The 26,150-nt window shown below is 38.8% G+C and overlaps 1 protein-coding gene across 4 annotated transcripts in view; it reads left to right on the top strand.

Moving 5' to 3' along the window:
- SLC8A1 (solute carrier family 8 member A1) overlaps positions 1–26,150 on the top strand; it is a 382,769-nt gene that overhangs the window by 266,680 nt on the left and 89,939 nt on the right. For 2 of the 4 annotated variants that reach the window (XM_018055161.1, XM_018055160.1), the window contains exon 3: positions 22,548–22,654. In XM_018055161.1, coding sequence (XP_017910650.1) covers positions 22,548–22,654 — 107 coding nt within the window. Of the gene's footprint in view, positions 1–22,547; positions 22,655–23,183; positions 23,288–25,732; positions 25,754–26,150 lie in introns of all 4 variants that reach the window. The other 2 variants (XM_018055163.1, XM_018055162.1) reach the window with 2 other exon arrangements.

Genomic DNA, 26,150 nt, shown 5'->3' with positions numbered 1-26,150 from the left:
TGTTTTGTTTTAAGGCCCTGTTCATAATGATGTCTACTATTGAAACTAGTAAAATAGCTTCCTAAGGCCAGTTGATGGATCATAGTCTTAGAATTTTTAGGGCAGCTTTTTCACACTGTAGATTGCTCTCCTGAGCCCTCATCTATGCACCCAGGGTTGTGATTCTATGGTGAGGACAAAGAATCTGTCTGTTTGTTTTGAAAGCTCTCCAGGAAATTCTGGTGGTCCACTGGATTGGAGGAACCACTGGTCTAATATGTTCCTTCCATAAACCTCAGGACTCACAAGTTTAGAATCTGATTTCACATAATGCCATAAATCTTGCTTTCACTCAGAACCCATTTCTTAAATTCTAATCCATGCTTAATTTTTCTCAGGCCACTTCCTAGGAAAGTCACCATTCATCACCACTGCTCCTCTGATACTCCTTCTCCTTTGCTTTCTCTTTGAGTGGGCCACAAACAACATTGCTATCTTGAAATATTGCCTTATCTCCCTTCAGATTACTATGTAAATCAGTCCTTTGGCTCATTTCCAATAGTATCCCCTTGGCCCAAAGCATGAGCTTTTTTGTTTGTTTGTTTTTGTATAATTGTGGTTCTTCTGATTCTGCATGTTAAAATCTCCCTCTTTAAGTTAAAGCGTCCTCTAAGCTTCAAGGACCTTTCAATTTCTGTCGTGCTATGGTTACTGGTGCCTTGCTATGTCTGACTCTATCTCTCTTGGTCTCTCTCATCTCCCTCCTACCTGAACACACCCACACACATGCCTTTTTTTTTTTTCTTTTTTAAACAACGTTGCGGTATTGGATTCTACATTCCTTGGCTTATTCTTCTAAAATCACCCCTTTGGCAAAAGTCTAGCAGCTCATATAAATGGCTTCAATTTCCATTTCAGTATACATGACCAATATATACAGAATTCTCACCTAGACACTTAATCTCCACTAAAGACCATATTTCATAGATTCTTAAAGACATTTTCCCATCACAGCTTGGGTTAAATATATCTAGACCAAAATTTATTGTATTTTCCCTACAGAATTCCTTAACCATCCATACCATAATGTTAGCCATCTCCTATGCCTAGATACTTGGGAAACACCATTTATTTAAATAACTAATACTTACAGATCATCATAAAGAAATAACCATTCAGAAGCTACTAGGGAAGAAATAGTCTATGGCCTTCCCTGGTGGCTCAGCAGTAAAGAATCTGCCTGCCAATGCAGGAGATGCAGGTTCGAACCCTGGGTCAGGAGGATTCCCTGGCAGAAGAAAATGGCAACCCACTCCATTATTTGTGCCTGGGAAATCCCACGGACAAAGGAGCCTGGTGGGCTACAGTTCATAGTGTCCCAAATAGTCAGACATGACTTAGTGACTAAACAACAAGTAGAAAGAGTTCCAAGCAAAGACATTATGGTGGCTGCAAATTTTTCTCCAAATACGTTTTCAGCCTTATCCTTTTCCTCCATTTCTCCACAAGCCCAGATTTATCTCAGCCAGCTTTCCCATCCCCACTCCACTCTGATCTGAAGTAGGAAGGATTTTAGAAACACTAGTCTAGTCCTCTGGGCCTCAACTTCACAGGAAGTTTATTTGCCATCAGATTCTGACCTGTCTTCCAGTTCCGACAGTCCAGGCTGTCATTTATCAGCTACTGTGAAACTGCTGTACATCCTGTGTATCCTTTCAGGCACTCAGGACAAAAGCAGTAAACTGCTAGATTTCTGGAACTGATTTGAAAATAAGGTTTGGTTTCCTATCTGGTTTCTGCCTTCCTGTCTTGATTTCATAACTTCAGTTTATCCTAAATGAAGGTATATCCTTCCTATAACCAGTTCCCTTGGAGGATGGGTACCTCTCCCAGATAAGGACAAGGTTCTGCTACATGATGCTGTGTGCAGCCCTTTAAACTCTCTTTCTTCCAGTTTTTGTTTATTTCCTGGCTGTGCTGGGTCTTTGTTGCTGTGCACAGCTTTCCCTAGTTGCGGCAAGTGGGGGCTACTCTTCAGTCACAGTACACGGGCTTCTCCTGTTGAGGAGCACAGGCTCTAGGGCCCGCAGGCTTCAGTAGTTGTGGCTCGTGGGCTCTAGATGGAGCAGGGATCAAACCAGTATCCCCTGCATTGGCAGACAGATTCTTAACCACGCGACCACCAGGAAAGTCCCCTTTGAACTCTTGATGTTGTTTTATCTTCAGGTCCTCAACACTCAGCTCCTTGCCCATCTGACTCAGTGGCGTAGATCTCCATACTTTCTGGGTGCTGTGTTTTGCCGCTTTGGAATGAACCTCCTCCACCTTTGGTGGCTTTGCTCAGCCATCCTTATTCCCAGCCTCCAGCCCTAGTCCAGTGGGCAGATTGTGTTCTAGTCTCTTCCTTCCCAGTCTGTTTCATCCCACTGTGATGAATCAGGCCTGGCCCTCAGTCATAATACCAACTGTTGCAGCCGAGCCCTGGTTATCTCCTTTGCTTTCATCCCCTCATGGTTCCTATCTGCCTAACACAAAGAACTGTGAGGAACAGATGTCATTTTATTCATGCTTTCAATCTTTTTACATCTCATTTCCTCTGATAGTAAATTACTATTTCTCATCATAGACCTCAAGACACTTTGTTCTCTTTTTTTTCCTCTCTCCCTTTCACTCTCCACACACACAGACACACACACACTCACACACAGAGCCTACTAAATTGTCTAAGAACCACTTTTTTCATTGACCTCTCACTGTATCAGGAGAATGATATTCTTTTTACCCTTTTCCACACCCCAACCTGTAAATTTCCATTTCATCGTTTTGGTTGTATTCTCTCACCAATCCTCCTGCCAATACTATATAAGGTAATGTAATGTGATAGCAATTTTCTGTATAATTCATTAACCTGAGACCTCAGTTTTTGATGCTTTCATTTAAAAACTGAATGTACACATCTAGATATCATTTTGTCATAAAGTGTGCCAAAACCACTCACAGTTGATAAAAATGAAATATGTGCTGAAGCCGGAATTGATGGTGGATAATTAGATTTTTCTGTTCATGAAAACCAGGTCAGTTTCTCAACATGATGATATTTTGTTCAGCAGAATTTGCATTTCACTACCTCCATCTTGCTACATGAAATTGATCATTGCAGGCAAAAGAAGGAGCTCAGAGAGACTATTTCATGGAATTTCAATTTGTTTTCTCTAATCCCTAGAGAAGTTTTCAGGAAGGTGAAGTTGCAGAAGAGAAATTAAAGCAATTTCTCTCTTATTCTTCAGCTCTGACAGAGCTAGACTGAAAACTGGGAACCAAATACTTTTTGGAAACATGCTGCTGGAGGGGTCCCTGGCTGTATATTCCATCAGGGACTTTAGGATCTGGCAGTCCAGGGGAAAGCACTTTCCCCTTGGTGGCCTCCCTGGCCTTCTCCACTTTTTCTATTCTTCTGCAATACAAGCTTTATCCCAGAATTGGATTGGTTTTTTTCTAAAGGTTACAATTGAAAAGCCCAGCCCATGGGTCTTTATTACGAAATGGTGCCCACATGACAGTATTTCTCCTGATCCCAATCTCCTTTCCTTGATTCACTGCTCATCAAGTTTCCTTCATATAATGTGCCTGGGAAACAGGACAGACAGCACCTCACCCTTATTAAACATGGTGTGCCTTTTCATTTCTGTTATTTGCATCATGTATTTTTTTGTTTGTTTTTATCTTTGACCTTTCATTGCATTCTGCCTCACAAAACTCTACTATTTCTTCAAGACCTAGGCCAATCATCCCAGCCATTTGTGAAGTTGCCCACCCTCTGAGCTCTCACAGCATGGAGCCCACACATATATTTAGCATTTAGGGAGGTAGGCCATCTTCAGTTTACATGCCTATCACTCCTCTAAGCAGTGAATTCATATTCTACTTTTTTTATCCCTGTCACCTAACATGGGCCTGACACATGGTTAGATACCGGATAAAGGTTTGTGGAATGGCTGGACAAAACAACGTGCTGTGGGGATCTGACATGTGCCTGATAAGTTCACTTGGCCCTTCCTAGGAAAGGGCAAGTTATGAGATTGAATCATATACATGATTCTAATTTTGCTCACTCTCACAGCCAAATCTATGCTAAAAAGCCTATCTTTTCATCTAAAAAATATATGGGCTGATTTTACTGAGAAATCTAACAGACCTTGATGGATCAGCACAAACTCAAGTACAAATATGCACAGTAAGAAAAGCTATGTCGATTATAAATGTCTCTTAAGCAAACAGCATGTTCTGGCACTATGTTCATTGCCGTGGGGAATGCATACATAGTACCTGGGGCTATCCTGGCCCTTGGCGACAGGGCTGCTGAGTGTATATGGTTTTGCCAAAATGTTTTACACTATTGGGTCTCTGAAAACCCAGAATTGTGTTTCAATGGATTCTCTTCAATTCCAACATCAGTCTCACTAATCTTTTAATATCTGTATCAGGAAGTCTGACTTCATGAAAGACCTTTACTTAGAACTATAAAGAGAATTTTGAAGACTCCAGAAACTCAAAGATAACTTATTATTCAGGACTTAAGAACGTTATATGAGGACAGGAAGTTGACAAAGAAGGGAGAATCCATAGGTAACCTTTAAGGGTTTTCTGGCTTAAATAGTAAAAATAGATAATTTTTGCTTCTAGTGAATTAGTAGAATTTATTCAGGATACATAGTCCTATCTTTGAGAAGCACTCGTATTTCTCTTTTATCGCTTTATAGTATTACCCGGTTTCAGGTGGCACAGTGGTAAAGAACCTGTCTGCCAGATGCAGGAGATGCAAGATTCGATCCCTGAGTCAGAAAAACTCCCTGGAGTAGGACATAGCAACCCACTCCAGTTTTCTTGCCTGGAAAACTCCATGACGAGGGAAGCCTAGCAGGCTACAGTCTGTGGGGCTGCAAAGAGGTGGACACAACTGACCACAATATGCTGTATGCCAGGCACTAGATTATGATTAATAGAAGTTAAATCAAATTCTACATGATTAAAGTCAATGTAAGTGTTAAAATCCAGTAGGACAGTATCTTAATAAACATTTAATAAAGTATTATTTCATATTCTGGCAATTAACAGTGTATGTGGCTATAAATTCTAAGTTTTAGTTATATAAACATAAAATGTCACTCTGAAATGAGATCCATGGAAAGTTGTCAGATATTATTGCTTTTCTGTTCACACAGTAAACTTCTGTTTTCCAAAAATGAATATTAATATGCTATACATATTTTAGAGGGAAACTGAAGAGGCAATAATATAAAATTATTATAATTAAGTGACCTAAGTTGCAAAACGAGAAGATTAAGTTAGCACCCTACATTTGAAAGTGCTCGAAGTGCAAAAACTTTTTTCATGTACATTATTTCATATACTTTTCTTATCAACTTCATTCTGCAGTCGATGAGTTTGAAATCGAGAGAAAGTGATGTGACCAAGGTTATGCTGCTTAAACATATAAACATAAGCATATCTTTATATGTTTCTATAAATGTATTTATATATTTATATTTATAGCCCAAAGCTATAAATCTGTATTGCAAATGCAAATCTAGGTCTCTTATATCCCCTCTGCCTATAAATTTGCTGAACAAAAGTACAGCCTTTCTAGAGAATTTATAAAATAGCATAAATCCTAAAAACAATAACCTTTCCTTATAAGAAGATTATGTCTGCATCGAAGCTGATATAATGGCGAGGATTTGGTTTTTGAACACTAACTGTAAACTTCATGCAATCCATAACAAAATCAAAAATCAAAAATTTTGCCAAGCCGACTTAACAGATTTTCCCCTATAATCACTGTGCACCTTAAATGCAGCTCATCAGGATCCTTGTAATTAATCCCAGAATTGCTCACCAACTACTTTCTCACAGTGTTTGGTCTAGTTGATTCAATATTGTTAAACAATGTCATTATTTGCATTCTGTAAACCTGCTCTGGTTCTATAAAGTCTAACCAGGGAAAAATTCCATTATAAACAAGAAACATAAAAGGAAAAATAATTAAAAAGCAAAACACATTTTCAGTTCAAAGCCAGTAAACTCTATTCCAGTTTTGGTTAATTTTTATTTTAAGCTTTAAATTGCTGTTATCAGTAAGAAGCTTTATTGTCTTCTTGCTGATTTTCTCTGTGATGATTACCTATAAAGTGCCTTAGGTTCCTTCTGTTAGGAATATGAGCTCCAAATGTTACTGTTTGGGGTAGGATTCAACTAAATAGAATACCTAGATAAGATTTAAACATCCAAATAAGTTCTGCTCTGGAAAGTTCAATGTGAGTCCACAGTCAGGGAATTATTGTGTCCTACACAGTGGAAAGCATCAGCAGAAAGCAGGGGGCCTATTGAAGCCCTTGATATTTTGCTGGTAAAAACTTTTGATTCAACATTTATATCAGTTTTAATTTTTACCTGTTTGTGATTAGACACTCAGGAGATATTTCACCACATAGAAGTACATTAGTCGGAGCAATTACAGAATTGCCACATGGCCGCAAAGCTGTTTTCTTTCATAATTACTCCCTTTGAATTAAGCAAATAAGGGTCTCTTTAAAATTAAAAGTATATTTTAAGTGGAAAAAAATAGAATTATCAACCATTCTTATCTCAGTACAAATAGATCATCAGGTTCCTTATCTAATGGTTGATAGGAATGTACCATGGCTCTGACTGAAGAAGGAAGGGAAGGAAAGAAAAAATGCAAAGACACATAACTGCTAAACATAGTGCCCTGAAGACTTGGGATACAAATAAGACTATGGGCTAGTTTTTATTTATGCTTTCTTTCGTGTTTCTGTGGATATTGTAGATTCTTTTCACATCAGAGACTCACCAGGTCATGACTCTGTTCGGTCATCCTCACTAAAGGAAGTCTGTATTTTCATCATCTGAGCCATTTAATTTGTAGAGCATCCACCAGCAGAATGGACAATGATAGAAAAGCCGTGAGTTAATAAAGAATATCATGCATTTCCTTCTGTTATCAGCATCAGTTTTTACTTCATTAAGAAGCGATGGGAAAGGAAAGGTTTTCTTTGAAGAGTGGTGATCAAGATTTCAGCAGTACCCAAGAAGAAAACCCTTAGGAGAACTGTGGAGAAAAGGAGTACCATATTTGGATTTAGAGTATGCTGTGTGTGTGTGTGTGTGTGTGTGTGTGTGTGTGTGTGTTAGTTGCTTAGTCGTGTCTGACTCTTTGTGACTTCATGAACTGCAGCTCACCAGGCTCCTCTGTCCATAGGATTCTCAAGACAAGAATATTGGAGTGGGTTGCCATTTCCTTCTCCAGGAGATCTTCCTAGCCCAGAGATGGAACCTGGGTCTCCTGCACTGCAGGCAGATTTTTTATCATCTGTGCCACCAGTGAAGCTTGCATCTACCAATTTTGAGGTGTTGGCTAATTTCAGTGAATCTCAATTTGCTCATCTGTGTAATAATATGAACCAGGAGATTTCTATGACCAAGGTTTGAGGAACTTCTTTAAGACTGGAAAGTAGAGGATTTGGGAAGGCAAGAGCTGAATTCGAGTGGAAAATGACCACTACTGTTTTGATGACAAATTTGGGAATGGGTGATTAATCGTTGGTGTTTGTGAATGATTTAGCTCAAGGAACTATTTGTTACAAAAGCAGTGGAAGCTTAGTAAGGTAGCCAGAATGGCCTTTTAGGAAAACACACTGGCAGATGATTCTTAAAAACTTTTCATCAAAACTAGCTAAATGATTAGGACTAACAAAGGAGAGAATTTCTCCTTTTAAAAAGGGATGTATTTTGGGAACACATGTAAAAATTAAAGATTTTAAAATTAAAAAAATTAAAAACTAAAAAATGAAATAAAATAAAAATGAAGGAAAACACAGAAAAAAAAAATTTTTTTCCATAGGACAGGATTCGGACAAGAACTTCAATAAAGACCACTAGGAATAACTGGAAGAAGAAGGTTATTGTCTATATTAGGAGTCCAGGAAAGGGCTCAAGCATATAAACAGGAATGTAGGGAAAATAAACATTCAGCTCTAAGAGACCTAATCCTATGTAGCTCATCCATAGAAAAATGCCAAAAGTTCATAATATTTTTGGCTTGTTTTAGTTATTCCCTCCCCTAAAATGTAGATCAGTCTATTTAGATACAGTGGAGAGAAAAAAATGAATGCCCCACAATCCATTATTATTATAATCCATTATCAGATATAACTATAAAGATATAGTTAATTACATTATTGTGAAGACATGGAACATTTTGTGCCATTTTAAAGGAGAGTTTTTGTATTTTTTATGTCATGGGAAGTGAAAAATCATGACACCAAATTTTATTTATACTCACCCACACATACATATACACAAAATATGGTCCAAATTATGCAGTTGTGTATTTTAAAAGCTAAAAGCAAACATTTTTAAAAGTCAGATAGTAATCTCTAGTGGCAGGCTTTTGGGTGATTTTTCTTTTCCTTCATTTCTACATTTGTCAAATTCTCAAAATGAATAAGCATGACGTTAACAAGTAGGAAAAACACTTTAAGACAAATAACACACAAATGATCTGAAAGCAGTTTATATTATTTAAATTGTATTTAGTGAAAAAGAGCCGATGAAGTACCAACTTGCTCATTCTGCCAATTTAAGGTGTTTGACATGAACAAGGTCAGAAGTCTGTTCAGAATCAAGTTTTACCTATATTATCAGGGAAAGGAAATATATTCACTGAAGATTTAACTTAAAAATCTGTATTACTGATTTCTACAAACCTCCCTCTTAATATCGGTAAATTAGCCTTACTGAAATACTTTAGTTCCTAGTCCCTTTCTTCTTTGGACTCTGTAACAGTAATTATGATAACCACCACTGATTGACTGCTTTCTCTGTGCCACACCCTGTTCTGTTTTCCCATATAGTCCCCTGAACAACCTCATGATACAGTTGTAATTGTTCCATTTTTACTGATGAGGAAACTAAGGCATAGATTAATTCATTTGCATGAGTTACAGGCAGTTCAGTCCCAGAAGTCCCAGTTCTTAACCCAATATTGCTCTCTGTCATAAGAGACATAGCTAATATTCATTTAGCACTTCATATACACCAGTCTCCATGTTAAGCATCTTCTACGTGTTGTCACAATTTGTTTGCAGCAATCAAATGAGATAAATACCATTTTTATAACTGCTTTACAGAGCACCCTTAGAGTAAGTAACCATAGGTTCAGTAGTAAATGACAGTAAGAATTTTGCAACCTGAGTCCCTTTCTTAAGACATTTTAGGAGGCTGTTTTATCCCACCAGTATGGTGGAACCACTCAGAGCCATAGTCATGCTACAGGGACATGATTAGCCTTAATAGTTCTGTTATTTATGGATATAAATTAACATTGGAATAGTTGATAGACTTTCGGAAGAGCCTGCTTCATGACACATTCAGGATAAAGAAACCTGAACACAGCCTCTTGCCAGCCTTATACCCACTGGGTAAGTTTTTTATAAACCATAGGCCTCCATTGTGAGACAAAACTAAAATCCAAACATATTTATAGGATAGATAGGGAGAAAGAAAAATTTCTTGTGCCTTCTAGGTTCTTCCAGCTGGTCTAAGAATTAAGTTGTTAATGTGAGGCAGATTGACAGGAGAAAAGACAGGGATGCCTGGTATGCTACAGTCCATGGGGTCACAAAGAGTCGGACATGAATGAATGACTGAACTGAACTGAACTTCATATATACGGGGACCCAACATGCATGAGAGGACTAGAGATCCGATCTACATGAGAGGGTCAGAGACAGAAAGGTAAAACAAGGTCTGTATGTCATGCTGAGCTAAGGAATGGGATAGGAGCCTAGGGCTTCCAAGGTCAAGAGGATCATTCACAGGACTGAAAGCAGAACAGATGTTGATAGTTAGATACTGACCCTGCCATACATATAGGGTCACTTAGATAAAATTTATCTCTGTGAATAACTTTTTCTAGGAGAAATCCCCAAATTCTTCTAGGTAGTTAATGGAAGGACAGTAGTTTCTCTTGAATCCACAGGGTCTTGACTGCTTGTAGCTCAAAATAATACTCGTGCAGTAGTGGGAAGGCTCATTCTGAATCCCCACAATAGTGTGAAGACATAAGGATTGATTGCTTAATCTAATGTAAAATAGCAATAAAGCATTAGCGATGGAATAGACGTGTGATATATAAAAATTAGCATCAGTTCATTAATTATTGACTTATTTTAGTTATATTCAAGGAAATTGCTGGTATCCTGTCTTTTAGAATATTTTATACAAATGCATGCAGAAATTGATCTGCCATTCAATCTTCTATGACTTTGGAGAAAAGGAGGGGAGGAAGAAAAAGAGAGAGAGGATATAAATTAGAGACCTTAGGAAAACTTAGTTTTATTTCTTGGCATTCTGTTTTTTAAAGCTGGCATCTTTCGAATAGGGATTCCCTGATAGCTCAGTTGGTAAAGAATCCACCTGCAATGCAGAAGACCCTGGTTTGATTCCTGGGTCAGGAAGATCCGCTGGAGAAGGGATAGGCCACCATTCTAGTATTCTTGGGTTTCCCTTGTGGCCCAGCTGGTAAAGAATCCGCCTGCAATGTGGGAAACCTGGGTTCGATCCCTGGGTTGAGAAGATCCCCTGGAGAAGGGAAAGGGTACCCACTCCAGTATTCTAGCCTGGAGAATTCCGTGGACTGTATTGTCCATGGGGTCACAAAGAGTCAGACATGAATGAGCAACTTTCACTTTTATACTTTCTTTGGATTAGAATGCTTTCAGCATATTCTAGCTGCTTTCCTGTAATGTTCTAAGAGTGAGATCTTTTCACTACTTTCCAGGGACACTCTTTAATTTGAGCAAAGAATCTTGACAAATGAGGAGGGACCAAAGGTATAAACAATCTCTGGAAAGAGTCTAATGACAAACCCAGGAATGCTGAAAAAATTCAAGATGAAGAGAGCTTTGGAGAAGGTTGGGAAACCAACTGTGTCTTTGAAATCAACAGCTGCCAATTTCATCTAATTTCAAATTCTTATAAAGGGCAGTGGCAAATTGAGGACTTAACAGAAGTTTCTAAAACTGAACTAAGATGTTTATGTGTTCAGTTTGTAGAAAAGATATTCGATGCCCCAAAGTACTCTTAACATTATCCTCAACTTTGAGGAATTTGTTAAAACAACTTTTTCAAGAGAAGTTGACATTTTTCATTCCTGTTAAGGAATTCAGTCAAGATCTCAGATTACAAACAGTCCTAACAAGTTAAGGAATCAGTTTAAAGTTGGTAAGAATCTTCCATCATTTTGTTAAAAGTCCCTCTCTGATGGAACTTGCACAATGTCATTAGTGTTAAAAACAAAACACTAGACTAAGATCCATTTTGGTGTATTTCAACATGGTATCCAATGCTTTATCCACTTTGTTTTTAACTAAATTGACAAATGGTCTCAATGTTTCCAGTGCACATGGAGGTAACAAACTCAGGATCCTTATTACTTTATCCTTGAAGTGTATGCAGGGGATAAAACAATGGGAAAGTATAAATTTTATACATCACAAAATTATAGGCATTTTTAATACCTCCAGATTTCCGCATTAAACTATCATCATAGGATAGAAGTTTGTGGGGGAAGGAGTTGGATTTTAGAAGTCTCAGCTTATTATTTATTGAAACAACAGTTCTAGAATCCCTGCAGTCTCTCTTTTAAATGGTCAACCAGCATGTCTTCTAGGGACTGGAAGGTAGGCCTGAAGCTAACAATAGATTGCTAAAAAGAGAGAAATCAAAAAAGAATCACACTTGTTCCTATTTTGCATCTGAACAAATGAGTCGGTTGCCATTCAGATTCAAAAGCAAACAGAGGAAAATAGAATAGAGCAAGGTTCTGCTGGAAAAGACCCTGCTCCAGTGCTCTGTGAAACTGCCCTGGAATCCCCTGAGAACAGGATTTTAGCTATTTCTGCCCCTTGCTCTGCTTGAAGCAATGATTTCAATCACCACTTTATAATGCAAAGAGATCAGTGCAGGGATGACAAGGCCTCCTGGAGAATTACTTTGGTTTAGCTGCTTTAGCACCTCTCTTCTTTGGAGTCTATTTAAATTAAAGAATAGCACCCATCCAGGTTTGCCAGGCTATGCTTCATAGCAGGAGCTCCAGGAAAAGTATAACTTCAGCCCCCTTTGTGTATCTAGCTACCCTGGTGAGGGGACACCTGTTAGGACCAGGGAGCTAACCAGTTACTTCTTTTCTTTTTATTGAACTATAGTTGATTTACAAAGTTGTGTTTATTTCAGATGTACAGCAAAATGAATCAGTTATTTAGACACATACACATTCATATATGGCTTTCCAGGTAGCTCAGTGGTAAAGAGTCTGCCTGCAGTGCTTAAGACCCAGGTTCAAACACTGGTTCGGGAAGATCTCCTGGAGGAGGACATGGCAACCCACTCTACTTTTCTTGCCTGGAGAATCCCGTGGACAGAGGAGCCTGGCAGGCGACAGTCCATAGTGTCACAAAGAGTTGGACATGACTGAAGCAACTTAGTATGCATATTTATATGCATATATGCAGATAGCATATCCAAAAGCAGAGACATTACTTTGCCAACTAAGGTCTGTCTAGTCAAGGCTATGGTTTTTCCAGGAGTCAGGTATGGATGTGAGAGTTGGACTGTGAAGAAAGCTGAGTGCCGAAGAATTGATGCTTTTGAACTGTGGTGTTGGAGAAGACTCTTGAGAGTCCCTTGGACTGTAAGGAGATCCAACCAGTCCATTCTGAGGGAGATCAGCCCTGGGATTTCTTTGGAAGGAATGATGCTAAAGCTGAAACTCCAGTACTTTGGCCGCCTCATGCGAAGAGTTGACTCATTGGAAAAGACTTTGATGCTGGGAGGGATTGGGGGCAGGAGGAGAAGGGGACGACTGAGGATGAGATGGCTGGATGGCATCACTGACTCGATGGATGTGAGTCTGAGTGAATTCCGGGAGTTGGTGATGGACAGGGAGGCCTGGCGTGCTGCGATTCATGGGGTCGCAAAGAGTTGGACATGACTGAGCGACTGAACTGAACTGAACTAATGCAGATTATTTACCACTGAGCTGCCAGAGAAACCCTCCATTGAGAATTTTCTGACACCCACCTCTACCATCTGCCAACTGCCCCTTTGGGTGACTGGTTGAACGAGAAAGTTAAGAACTATAAAGTAAACCATTCCATTTCTGTTAATCATAACTCTTCCTAACATGTTATAGTCCTTTGCAAAATGATTTTGCATGCATTGTATTATTTGCTCATTGCAGCCACCTGTGAAGTTTTATTATCCGCCATTGATGAATGATGACACCATTTATGTGATCATCATAACACTAAATAATACAAATGTCAGAAGGATGTCAGAACTGGTCCACAGATCTCAGCTAGAAAGTGGCAGAGTCAAGATAAAAATCCAGGGTAATCTGACTCCTAGCTTGGTGCCCTTGACAGTTCAACAAAGGAAACAATCAATTTAAGTCATGATCTAGTCCCTCTTCTGTGACTAGCTTAGAATGGAAACTTAAACAAACTCCCAAGTGAAGTCAGGGCAAAGAGTTCCTCACCAATAATCTGAAAAGGGTGTAAAAATATTATTAGAAATAATACGAAAAGCAGTCTGTTCTTATCCTATTTGGAATGTTAATTGGAGGGAGAATTGATTTGTGTCACTTACGGAAAATGTTGAGAAGATATCTGTGGGTCTTCTCTGACTGCCCCTTTCTTTGCCTGATTCCAAATCACTAAGCAACTCACAAAATCAACTGTTGAAGGTGGGGTGGGGTGGGGGAAAGCTTAAAATGGGCAAGGAATTTAAGCCAAGTGATACAAAGGTACCCCATAGCAAGCATATCTTTCCTTGTTGGTAGAGTGAAATCAGTGCCAACAAGAGCACTGGATAAAGCCCTAGGTGATGTGAAGAGAGCTGTTGGCTTTGCAAGGGCAGCAGGCATAATCCTTGATTGAGTTTTTTTCCTCTCCTTTTAAATGAATGCTATGACGGAAATGCTGTTTCTGATTTTTCCTGAAGACTTTATATTTAGAGGGAAAGAAACCAGCCAAAGAAGTCAGGCCCGAGGTAACATCCTGAAATGCTGTCAAAGCATGACATCAATAGCCCTTGACCCTGGAGGAGGCAGCGAGCATTCTGCCTGGGGAGAGGGATGGATTGAAGGATGAGCGAACTGGCAGACGCAGCGAGAACACAGCCTTGATGCAAATTGTCTTCACTGTCCCATGGCCATGCAGCACCCTAGCTCCCTGTTTGGCAGACTCACAAAATGTGAAACTTCTAACTGAAAATTCACCCCAAACATTCTCACAGCCTTTTCTTACCCTAAGAAACAGTCTTTTCTACGTCATGATTTTATCCTGAAGCTTGTTTTCTGTTGTTGCTGTGTTTTGTAATAACACGTTTATTGAAATACAATTCGTATACCAGAGAATTCACCGATTTAACATGCAATTCAGAGGGCTTTAATATATTCTCAGACATGTGCCACCATGGCTGTAATCTACTTTAGAAGTTTTTCATTACCCCACATGAAATCCCATGCTCATTAGCAGTCACCTGCCATTCATTCCCCAACCCTCAGCCCTGAGGCAACCACCAATCTACTTTCTGTCTCTCTGGATTTGCCTATTCTACTTTCACATAAATAGAATCATACAATGTCTGAACTTTTATGTCTGGTTTCTTTCACCTAGCTTAATGTTTACAAGCTTTATCCATGTCAAAGTGTAGGGGAGGAAAAATAATTTTCCCTCCACCATTTAGAGTTCTTGGCTGAGAGCATGTCATAAAAGACAGATGAGCAAGAGAAAAATAAATGATTTTATTAACATATGTACATGAGAGATACCCAGGGAGAAATGAGTCATTCTCTGAGGTGGCTTAAATGCAATCTTAAATACTCTCTTCCTAGGGAAATGGGAAGGGGGATTTAAGCTTCTAGGGGAGAGTACATAATTATTAGGAAAAAATGAATGGGCCCTAAGAAAAAAAGATGGGAGATAAGTGATGTCCACTTCTAGTCTCCTTTCTGGTGATGAGTCAGTTTCCCTGGTTGATGAAGCATCTGTCTTTAGGCAGATAGGGTTTCAGAGAAGTGTCTCCCTGTATTGGCTATTTTTAGGTGCTCTCAGCTCAAAATGGGCTCCCCTGCTGCTTCTGCGGTAAAGAACCCACCTGCCAATGCAGGAGACGTGGGTTTGATCCCTGGTTGAGAAGATCCCCTGGAGAAAGAAATAGCAACCCACTCTAGTATCCTTGCCTGGGCAATCCCATGGACAGAGGAACCTGGTGGGCTACAGTCCATGGGTCTCAAAGAGTCTGATGCAACTTAAAGACTAAAAACCAGTGACAAGCTCAAAATAGTCAGTATACCACAGCAGTATGTTTTAGGGTGGCGTTATTATGCTACCTCGGAGAGGGCAATGGCACCCCACTCCAGTACTCTTGCCTGGAAAATCCCATGGACGGAGGAGCCTGGTAGGCTGCAATCCATGGGGTCGCTGAGGGTCAGACGCAACTGAGCGACTTCACTTTCACTTTTCACTTTCATGCATTGGAGAAGGAAATGGCAACCCACTCCAGTGTTCTTGCCTGGAGAATCCCAGGGATGGGGGAGCCTGATGGGCTGCCGTCTATGGGGTTGCACAGAGTCAGACACGACTGAAGCGACTTAGCAGTAGCAGCAGTATTATGCTACCTGTTAGTAGCATGAATCAGAATTCTGATCCTTTTAATTGCTGAATAATATTCCACTGTGTGGATGTATCACATTTTGTTTATCTGGTCATCAGCTGACACACATTTGTTTCCAACTTTTAGCTATTATTAATAATTCTGCAATGAACATTCATGTACAAGTCTCTGTGTGACATATGTTCTTCAGTCTCTTGAGCTCCACCTCAGAGTAGAATTGCTGGGTCATATGAACTGAACTGAACTGATAACAACTGTATTTTTAAACTTTTGAGGAACATCCAGACTTTTCCAAAGCGTCTGTATCATTTTACATTCCCACCAGCAGTGTAAGAGAGTTCCAGTTCTTGTTGTTTCTCCATAACACTTAGGATTATCTGTCTTTTTGGTTAAAGCTATCTTCATGAGACTGAAGTTGTATCTCATTGTGGTTTTGATCTGTATCTTCCTAATGACAAATGATGTTAAGTATCTTCTCATGTGCTTACTGGCCACGGGTTTACCTTCTTTGGAGAACTGTTTGTTCCGATCCTTTGCCCATTTTAAGTTGATTTTTTTGTCGTTTTGAGTAACAGGAGTTTAGCCTGAAGCTTTTAACATCAGATGGACTGGAGATTCAGTTGCAGATTTGCCTTACCTGATGACACCACTCTGTGGTCAGAGAAATGACCCGATCTTTGCCCTTCAGATGAGGCTGGTCCTGGGACTTCTTTCTTGAGTCTGAGCATGGTGGCTTCCAAGTAGAAAGTTTTCAGTTCCACGGACGTGGCCTTCCACTGATGTGGCTCAAGGCTGAGAGAGGCACTGACAAGGCACAGAAGGCATTCCTATCTTCTGTGTCCGTCGAAACCGTCTTTCTATTCTCCAAACGAACCTCTGTTGTATTAAAACCTAGCACCAGAGTTCTTATCTCTCTAGGAAGGAAGTCACTGTGAATGAGTATAAACTCTGCTTCCCAGAGGTTTAAGGTGTTTTCTCATCCGTAACTATTCTGGGGGCTTGTGGAGACCACTATTTCCTGAGAGGAAGATACAACAACTTTACATTCTCTGTATAATCCAGAAAAGAACACTGGTGAAGGACAAAGGTAAATGTTTTTCCCATGCTTCAGCCTAGGTTTCTAATTAGATCTTAAATTTACTTTGAGCCTCCCTTCCTCACAATGCTACCTGTGTGTGCACACCAAGTCGCTTCAGTCACGCATGACTGTGTGACCTTCTGGACTGTAGCCTGCCAGGCAAAAATGCTAAGCAGGTTGCTATGCCCTCCTCCAGAGGATTTTCCCAACCCAGGCACTGAACCCTTTCTCTTACATCTCCTGTACTGACAGGTTCTTTACCGTTAGCGCCGCCTGGGAAGCCCCACAGTGCTACCTTTTCCTTATTAATATATTCTCTTAAGCATCAGGACACACGTGCCGATTCTTCATTAGTCAGCTCCCAGCCCCAGTTACATTATCAGAATCCCCTGAAAACTTTTTAAAACTGTATTCATGCTGAGACCCCTGAACTGGAGAGTCTCGTCATCTCACTGATCTGGAGTGGGCCCAGCCTAAGCATTTAGATTTTCAGTTCGAATATGCAGACAGTTTCAAAACACAAGCCCAACTATCACTAGCCTCTTCATTTATTATGAGACTTAAGAACACTTTTTCCTGTCTAGATCAGCGCTTCTCAAACTTTTACTTGCATTGGTGTCCTCGGGGGGTCTTGATAAAATGCAGACCTGATTTGGTGGATCTGGGGCAGGCTCCAAGACTCTGCATTTCTAACAAGCCCCTCGGTGAAGCCAAGGCTGTTGGTTGGCTGCTCGTATTCCTCAGAGCTGGGAAGCCCCTATGTGTTTGTGGCATTTTTCAATTAATCCTGATAGGATCTTTATCACCTCAAGGATTTAACTTTTTAATACACCATCATCCAATATAATATGTACTGCTTTCCTTTTAAAAATAGAATTAAAAATCTATTGCTGCTCATCTAGGCAGTCTTTGTTAACATAAAGATTAAACAATAAACTTCTGTATTAATTCAAGGTAATGATTTAGATCTTTTAAAGCGGTCATAAAAATACTGCACAGCTCAATGAACAAGGACCTTGTAGGTCATGTACCTGAAAGATACTTGTCTGTGGATGCGGTCACAGGAGCCTCACTTTGTGACCTTGGAAGTTTCTTTACTTCTCAGTTATTGTTTCCTCTGTGAATTGTTAAACGGTAGAAGTTACTTCCAGGCCTGCTAGAAAGATGGGTGAACTAATGCAAAATGCCCTTCAGTTTGTTGACCTCTGATTTAAAGAGAGGTTAAATCTTTAAGAAAATCTTTTCTAAAGAGAGATTGCAGCACCTATATATGTGGAATCCTCAGTAAAATCTTTCTATTTTATGAGGATTTAGAAAGATTCTCTTCTTTTTCATCCTCCAACTCATCTTTTCTCACTTCTCTCAACTTCAAGAGTAGTCTTAGGGAGAAGAAAGCACAGAAGGACAAATTGAAGCTGAAATTTGAAAAGAGGCTGATTCAAATTTGGCTTAATAATGAGATATTAGTATATTGAAGAGATTTCATTTTATGACTCTTGCTAATAACACCATCTCTTTCTCTTCTTTCTCATAGTTTGCCTGAGGCACCCCCTGATATAAGAACTCCTGACTAGGATGCTTGAAGGAATTTGGGTCCTTTGAAACCCATCAGATAAGAGAAAGACTGAGAAATAAAACATAGATGTGGCTTTGGTATCATCAAAGGAAAGGCAAAAATCAAAGGAAGGACCTGTATTTTTCCACTAAATAATTTGACCTTTCTTAACCAAATGCTTTTTTTTTTTTTTCTCCTAGAAATGGAACCAAAATGTATCTCCATAAATATTTTGGCCATCCTGAGAAATTATTTAATGTTTTAATGCTATCATAAGATTTGTAACTGTGTTGCTAGTTTCCAGAAAACATAATTTTTATAGTATACTCTTCAACTTTAGAGTGATGTAAAAAAATCAAGTGAGAAATTCTCCTTACCTTCTTCATCATGATTAGGGTGATTGAAAATTGCATGACACAGTTTTTCTGTTTGTTCCTTATCAGTGTAAAATTAGTGCAGGTGTTGTTGTTGGGTGAAAGGCTGGATCTCCCCAACTGTTTCAGTTTTGTTTTGGTTAACTTGCTGATTTAAAGAAATAATAAAACTAGTATAATGATATATATATAAGTGAATCACTCTGGTGTACACTTGAAACTAATATAACACTGTAGATTAACTATACTTCAAAAAAAGAAAGAATAACAGTTATCTGACTGCTTCCCATTGATAAATAGAACCAAAGTATAGCCAACATGAATCTATGCGCTCAGAGAGAGAGAGAGAGTCTGTTGCATTTTGCAAAAGCCCTATGAATATGGGATTGGTGTGGCAATGGGGGCAAAGTGAAGGACCGCTAAGATCATTCAGTCCTTGAGATTTAATTTCCACTGCAGAACTGTGAGGAGCAGAGAGAGATGTGCTTCTGCTGATTATCAAGCTAAAAGTGAAACTGGGGTTTTGACCAAACCAACCCCATCTTATTTACTTCGCCCATGATGAAAGAAGTGGCCATAGTCTTTCATTAGGTTCTGGAAAGTGAGCCAAAGACATGCCAAGGATATGATCCTTTAAAATTTACGTAGGTTAGTTGCACCTCTCTGCCTTTGTTAAGGGGCTTCCCATGTGGTGCTAGTGATAAAGAACCTGCCTGCCAATGCAGGAGACACAAGAGATTTAGGTTCGATCCCTGGGTTGGGAAGGTTCTCTGGAGGAGGGCACAGCAACCCACTCCAGTATTCTTGCCTGGGGAATCCCATGAACAGAGGAGCCTGGGGAGCTGCAGTCCATAAGGTTGCAGAGAGTCAGAAATGACTGAAGTGACTTAGCACGCATGCACCTTTGCTAGGGGGAGAAACAGTTTTGTTCTAAAGCAAAAGATGAACATTACCAATCTCTTCTGGTTTTTGCCTCTCTTGATTCAGAGGACTAATTCATATTGATTTCTTTATCTTGCCTCTTTAAATTGACTGAATTTTCCTTTAATAATCAAGTTTCCTATTAATAGCTATACTGAGCAAGAGGAGTAAAATCAATATGTGATTTAATGACTCCTCCTGTCAGGGGCACTATTGATTGTATTACTAATGATTTTGAAATGATATACCATTATGCAAATCCCATCTGTTTTAGGTGCCTTTGCCAGGCACCTGCAGAAGTACTGTTTTCTTTTCCTTCAGAGTTGATCTTCCAGTGTCACAGTTATCAAGTACTAAAACGTTTTCTAAGGATTATAATCCCAGTGACTAGAGATACTCTATTGATCAATTTTAAGTGTTTATTATATAAATGGGTGGGGTGAGACCCTATGTTTTTCACATTGATCAGCTACTCAGAATGTAGAAAATAAACCTATCACAGCAATAGCAGATTAAATTCACCAAGGATCAGAAACACTGTTACTTGTTTTTTTCTGTTTATTTATGAATAAGTGGTCATGTTGCCCTTTGGGAATGAAACTGGGAGCCCCTTCTAAACAAATGCTTGCCCTAATAGAAAGACCACTCCAAGCACCTCCACTATGCTTTATTCTATAATAATGCATGCGATCTGGGATGGGTTGGGAATACAGGATGGAAAAAGACAAGTCAAATGTTTCTATGTAATATAAGCAAGAGCATTGCAACATGCACTCTACCGTGAAGTGTCTTGATTAGAGGCCATTAGGAACAAAAGACAGTAGCAGGACCCTTCTAATGCCCACCAGCGTTTTCCCGCACACCATCATATGATGCTGAAGGCTTTAGCAGCTACGTACAAGTATAGTTTATGATTATAAGGCAGTAAGGTGGAAATTAATACCTAAAATGCATAATTTGGATGACAAGGTAGATGTTTGGCAGTTTTTTGAAGAATAAATTTGATCTCACTTACCAAATTCATTCTAAAATGAAAAACACATGTATCATCAATTCCTTTATCTTCTTGTGCTTTCTCTAATATTTTGTATGTTTTTGGATACTGAGGAATGTTCAGATACCCTGATATAGTCAGAGCAGGCTGGTTATAGACATAAAGTAAATTGGTGAATTTCAGAACATAGTTTTGGAAGTTAGGAATTGTTCACTATATATATACATATATATAATATATATATATATATATATATATATATATATATATATATATATATACGTGGCTGGACTTTTGTCAGACTGTTGGTAGTTTTACAAATATCTAACCGCTCTTTAAAAATGATATTGCTTTAGTCATTGACAGGCGCTCACCTAGCCTTACTATTTCAGTCTTTGAAGACAAAGCTGAGATAGAAAGACACTATCATGTGTTCCAATTCCTTAGCAGTGAGCCACTGGGATGTGAGTGTTATGGGGGATGTTCTTTAGGTGAGGAGCAGGGAGGAGGTTATGAGGCTCTTTAGAACCAGAAGCAGTCATTTGTTCTCACTTAGCATTAGAGGCTGGGAAATTCAGAGAATTAAAAGCAACTTCTACGTTTATTCTCTTTCATATGAGAAAAGAAGGCTGGTGCTCTTTGGCATGTGTAGGTCTGAATGAAACTTGAGAGCTTTGATCAATAATCAAAAAAAGAAAAAAAGAGAGATCTTTATAGAAAACCTGGAAAATTCCACCAAAACTAAATAATGTGCATGACATTGAAACTGTGTGTCTTTGAAAACTCATCATTTTTAAACCTTTAGTCAGAAATAGTCTTGGCCAATGTTACTGAATAAAAGATATTTTCAAGAACAAACACGTGTTTTGGGGCTCTGAGTAAGTTGTAATACATGGAAGCGATTAAACCCTTATTAATTGGAAGGTAACACTAGATTTCTCTTCAGAGTCATCAAGGCTTAGGGGAGGCTGAGATTTGCATATTTGCATTTGTCATGCCTGCCTGTCAATCACAACCATAAGACAACAAGGCAAAAAGTGCTAAAGGATCAATTGCAGGAAGAATTCTTATTGAAATGTCTTGACATATCCATGGAGTTTGCAAGGAGGATAAAGAGTGTACTTTGTATAAGTTGAAACTCAACTTTGGGAGGGAAGAAAACAGAACATCACTCCTCACCCCCACTTTAAGAGGCCTTCATCTTTAGAGAGACAAAACACAACTTCCCCTTGTGATCTAGGTGGAAAATCTGACTCACTTGAAAATGAGTTTCACTCTAGGACATTGGGTGAGGTAAGATATTTTATTTAGTGATCCATATATATATATATATATATATATATATATATATATATATATAATTTTAATAAAATTTTATGATAAAAATGTCATGGTTGGAAATAAAGCAAAATGAAAGCCTCACAAAATGATCCTCACAAAAATGATCCTCATGCCTATTATGAACAGAGGTAGCCTCTGTTCATATTTTGATGCGGTTTACTTGTTTGTATCACAGGAGTGAATTCCAGAGCATAGCTCAGAGAGTCCTATGGTTAAGATATTTACTTATATTTTTCTTTTCTTATTATTGTGATCTGTGTTTTTCTGCTTCCCACAATGACGATGAACCCAGCAGTATGAGAGCTGTGTTTTGACTGAAATAATTCTGTGGCCCTGGGCAGGGGCGCTGTGCATTGGGTGATCTCTCTGGTCTCTCAGACCCAGCCCACACCCTTTCTGGAAGGACAGTCTCACAGTCCAGAAGTCTCTCAGTTGGCGTTTGTCTGGAAGTGCCGCTCGTTAACCTTGCTTTCCCTCTTCTCTATGTTCCTTCTCTTCTCTTTCCTCTTCCCCTTGTTCGTCAATTTCTATTCTTCTCTGTTTCAGCAAAACAATATCAGTCAAGGTAATTGATGATGAGGAGTATGAGAAAAACAAGACCTTCTTCCTTGAGATTGGAGAGCCCCGCCTGGTGGAGATGAGTGAGAAGAAAGGTGGGGGAGCTGCTCCAGGGCTGAGCCCAACAGCTTCTGCTGGCCTGTGCCACCCCTGGATGCCTGCACTCTTCAGAACGTGACTTACGATGCACACATCCCTCCACCTATGTAACAGGGCATAGATCTCCTTGGGGCCACAGTAGGGCTGGCCTGGAGCCCCATCAACCAGTTTGGGCCACTCTGCACATTGCAGTCTGAGCATCGGCAGTGCAGCCAAGCTTCCATTGCTGGAAATGTTGGTGCTGATGCTGGCTACACCCCCATAAAGCCAACTGTCTGATTTCTTAATTTGGGGTACCTCCTGACTGCTAAATTGAAGCAGAAGAATTTGTATCAGTGATGGATTGGCAGAGAAGATTGGCGGGGGCCAGCTGAGAGTCCCTGGATGCCCTTTTACATACTCCTGGAGGTCCATGTGTGGCCAGTTCTCCTTCCATAACATCACAGTAACATGCTGCTTGGTGAACACCTAGCATGAGCGTGTGACTCCAACCATTTGTTTTGCCTTTGTCTTGTGTTCCCACAGGAAGATCATTACCATTAGAATATTTGACCGTGAGGAATATGAGAAAGAGTGCAGTTTCTCCCTTGTGCTTGAGGAACCAAAATGGATAAGAAGAGGAATGAAAGGTGTGAGAGTATACAAAGACATACCAGCGAGAAATTGTACTCTTCTCTCCGTGTCCCCTACTCTCACACTTAACTCTCTCCTCTTCCTCGCTTCCAAGTACTATACTTCCTCTCCTTTGAAGCTTTAGCAATTTCGTTTCCCTTTCCTATTTCACAATGCACCAAGAAATGCCCCTTTTCTTCAGGAAATGCCAATTCACCTTAATTGATACCAGATTTCAGAAATAATGGAAGACAGTTCCGTAATTCAGAAAGGATGACATAAAAGAATAATTTCTGGGTTTAGTTTTTCACTGCCCAGGAATCATTCAAAAATTTGGTTCCAGCTATTAAGCATCCCCTAATATGTTAGCAATGGACACTACTGTATACATATTAGCCATGGTAGTTGCATCTCGTGGTAAATAATAGGAAATTTCAGAATTCAATAATTAGTCTTCCTTAGAGAAGCCAGTTTAAAAAAAATCAGTAAGAACAAAGATCTTTAAAGAGTAGTATTCATTTTTGCATAGTATTATTCATACCATCAGATATGAAATTTGAAAGGTATAAAACCTATAGGCATATGAATTTTCTTTAGTAAAAAGGACATGATGATAGTTGGTTAAGAACTTAACCCTTAATTAAGGCTGATTCTGCCTTATGCTTCAAACTCTCTCAATTCTTACTGAACTGACAGATTTCTAACCAAGCAATTTTTTCTAAAAATAAAAAACAGCATGAAATTAAAATTTTTTATTTTTTTTAATTTTTATAAATTTTAATAAATTTTTTTATAAAGCTGAATTTTATATCAGCTTTAAAAATAGGTTTTTTTTTAAATTTTGAATTATTCTAAAGGCTTCCCATAATTACCCTCTAATAGTGGCCATTTTAAAAGGAATGGTAAATTTAATGGTATCTATAAAATGAACATAGTACATATTGATTGCATTCAAACAATTGATGAGAACAGTTTAAATGTTTAAATGACCACTTTGCAAGAAATATATATTTTTACATGTAAAGGAAAAATCAAATACAAAAGACTAATTCCTATATAGACCCAACATTTGGGGGAATTTAACTAATCTTGCTTTTATTAGAACACACTGGCCTCTGAGTCCATCAGAAAAACAAAGTTGTCCTGACTTAATCGGGACAAGTTCAAAAAGGTAACAGGAGCCTTTGGAATGATGGAGGAGGAGCACTGGGGACCCATTTTAATGCAGCTTATTTAATATGCTCCATAGCAGGTGAAAGAAAAAGACACTTTAGAAAATTGTGCTGATTTCTTACAAAGATGGGATCAAAAATGCCTCATTAACATACAGGAAAAAGCACTTACTTCTAATTGTATTCCTCCAAAGGATTGCCTTTTATCTCAAAGAAGAGCATCTTGGATACACAGCTCTTTCGATTGTCATTTTAGTAAAATATGCCTTCATATAAAAGCAAATTAAAATTCCTTGATAGTACTATCTGCTTTCGACACCCACCAAGTAGATCTGTGTCATCATAAGTAAAATGACTGACTTGTTTTTGAAAGTTTCCTCTAATGCCACTACCATTAGAAAACTGGTCCTAAAGAAGTAATTTTAACATTCTCATCTGGAAGTAATTTGTTTGATACATTCAGGCAATAGATTTCACCAAAATAAAGTGCTACAGTTATAGTCTGAGTTTAAAGCACATAGCCTGAAAGACAAAATATGTATGTCCTCTCCGCCCACCACAAGCCTTCCCTGGCTGACTTGTCAGTTTCCGTGAAATTATGTGTCCACAAGAAGCGATGTGGCTGTCCAATTAGAATGTGCAGAAGTCATAGAGAAGGACACCCAAATAAGCACTAATTCCTGGGACTCAAGTTTTGAGGATTTAAAAAAACCTAAGCATTCCCTGATGACCAAAATATCATGCATATAGAGCCTCCAGTGAGAGATCTTTACCTTGGGTCAAAATCTCCTTATCAGGAGGGATGGCCAAAATGAAATGTCGTAAGATGTTTTCTCCATTTTCATTGAAAGGTACATGAAAAGTACAATCCCTGAGATCCCGGATGATTTCAGACTTGTCTATTGAACTCACTAACTCCCAGGCAATATTTCATGAGGAAGACTCACTCAAAGATTTAAGATTAACTTCATAACATATTTCTGCTATATTTGGCAAACTAGATATATACACTGTGTGTAAACATAGAGTGGACATGTTTTCTTAAATGTCAAGAAATGATATATAAAGTGAATTGTTTATATATACAATCACTCACACCCATTTGCAGAAATTAGGGATTTTTTTTGGAAATACTCCCAATGCCGCATTTACTTGGCTTGCACCATTTAGTAGCAGCTCCCGATCACTATAATCAGATCTGCCTGGATTTCTTTCTGCTGATATTCCTCTTACTTTCATTATTCATCTGCTCTCTTATTCTGTGTTTGTCTTTGTCTGTTTCCTTCACAGCCCTGTTATTGAATGAGCTTGGTAAGCATTTCATTTCTTGCATTTCCTTTCCATTTTTCTAGGTTATTTTCCTTTTCTATCAGGTACCATAGTAGCTTTCTGACTTATCTTTTATTTCTATTGATTTATTAACAAGATTGTTGTTTAGAGCGATTGGCCTCATAATTTTGTGGAAGTCAGATAGTTTGCATTCCACTTTGAGTTTAGTATTACCTTTTTAAAAAAAAATCAGTGATTTTTTTAGGCATGCACAAGAATTAAATTTGTGCACTGAACATCATAACCGTAAAAGAATGATTAATGGTTAAGTCATGAATTGATGTTTCCATACCTTTCTTAATTATAAATACAATTTGGCAAGTTTTTGTACCTTGGATGGGTTGTCAGGTGGTCTGGTGTCACTGGTATTTGTAATTTA

The sequence above is a fragment of the Capra hircus genome, chromosome 11, assembly GCF_001704415.2.
Source record: "Capra hircus breed San Clemente chromosome 11, ASM170441v1, whole genome shotgun sequence".
Taxonomy (NCBI): domain Eukaryota; kingdom Metazoa; phylum Chordata; class Mammalia; order Artiodactyla; family Bovidae; genus Capra; species Capra hircus.
This window is presented reverse-complemented; position numbering and strand designations above follow the sequence as displayed.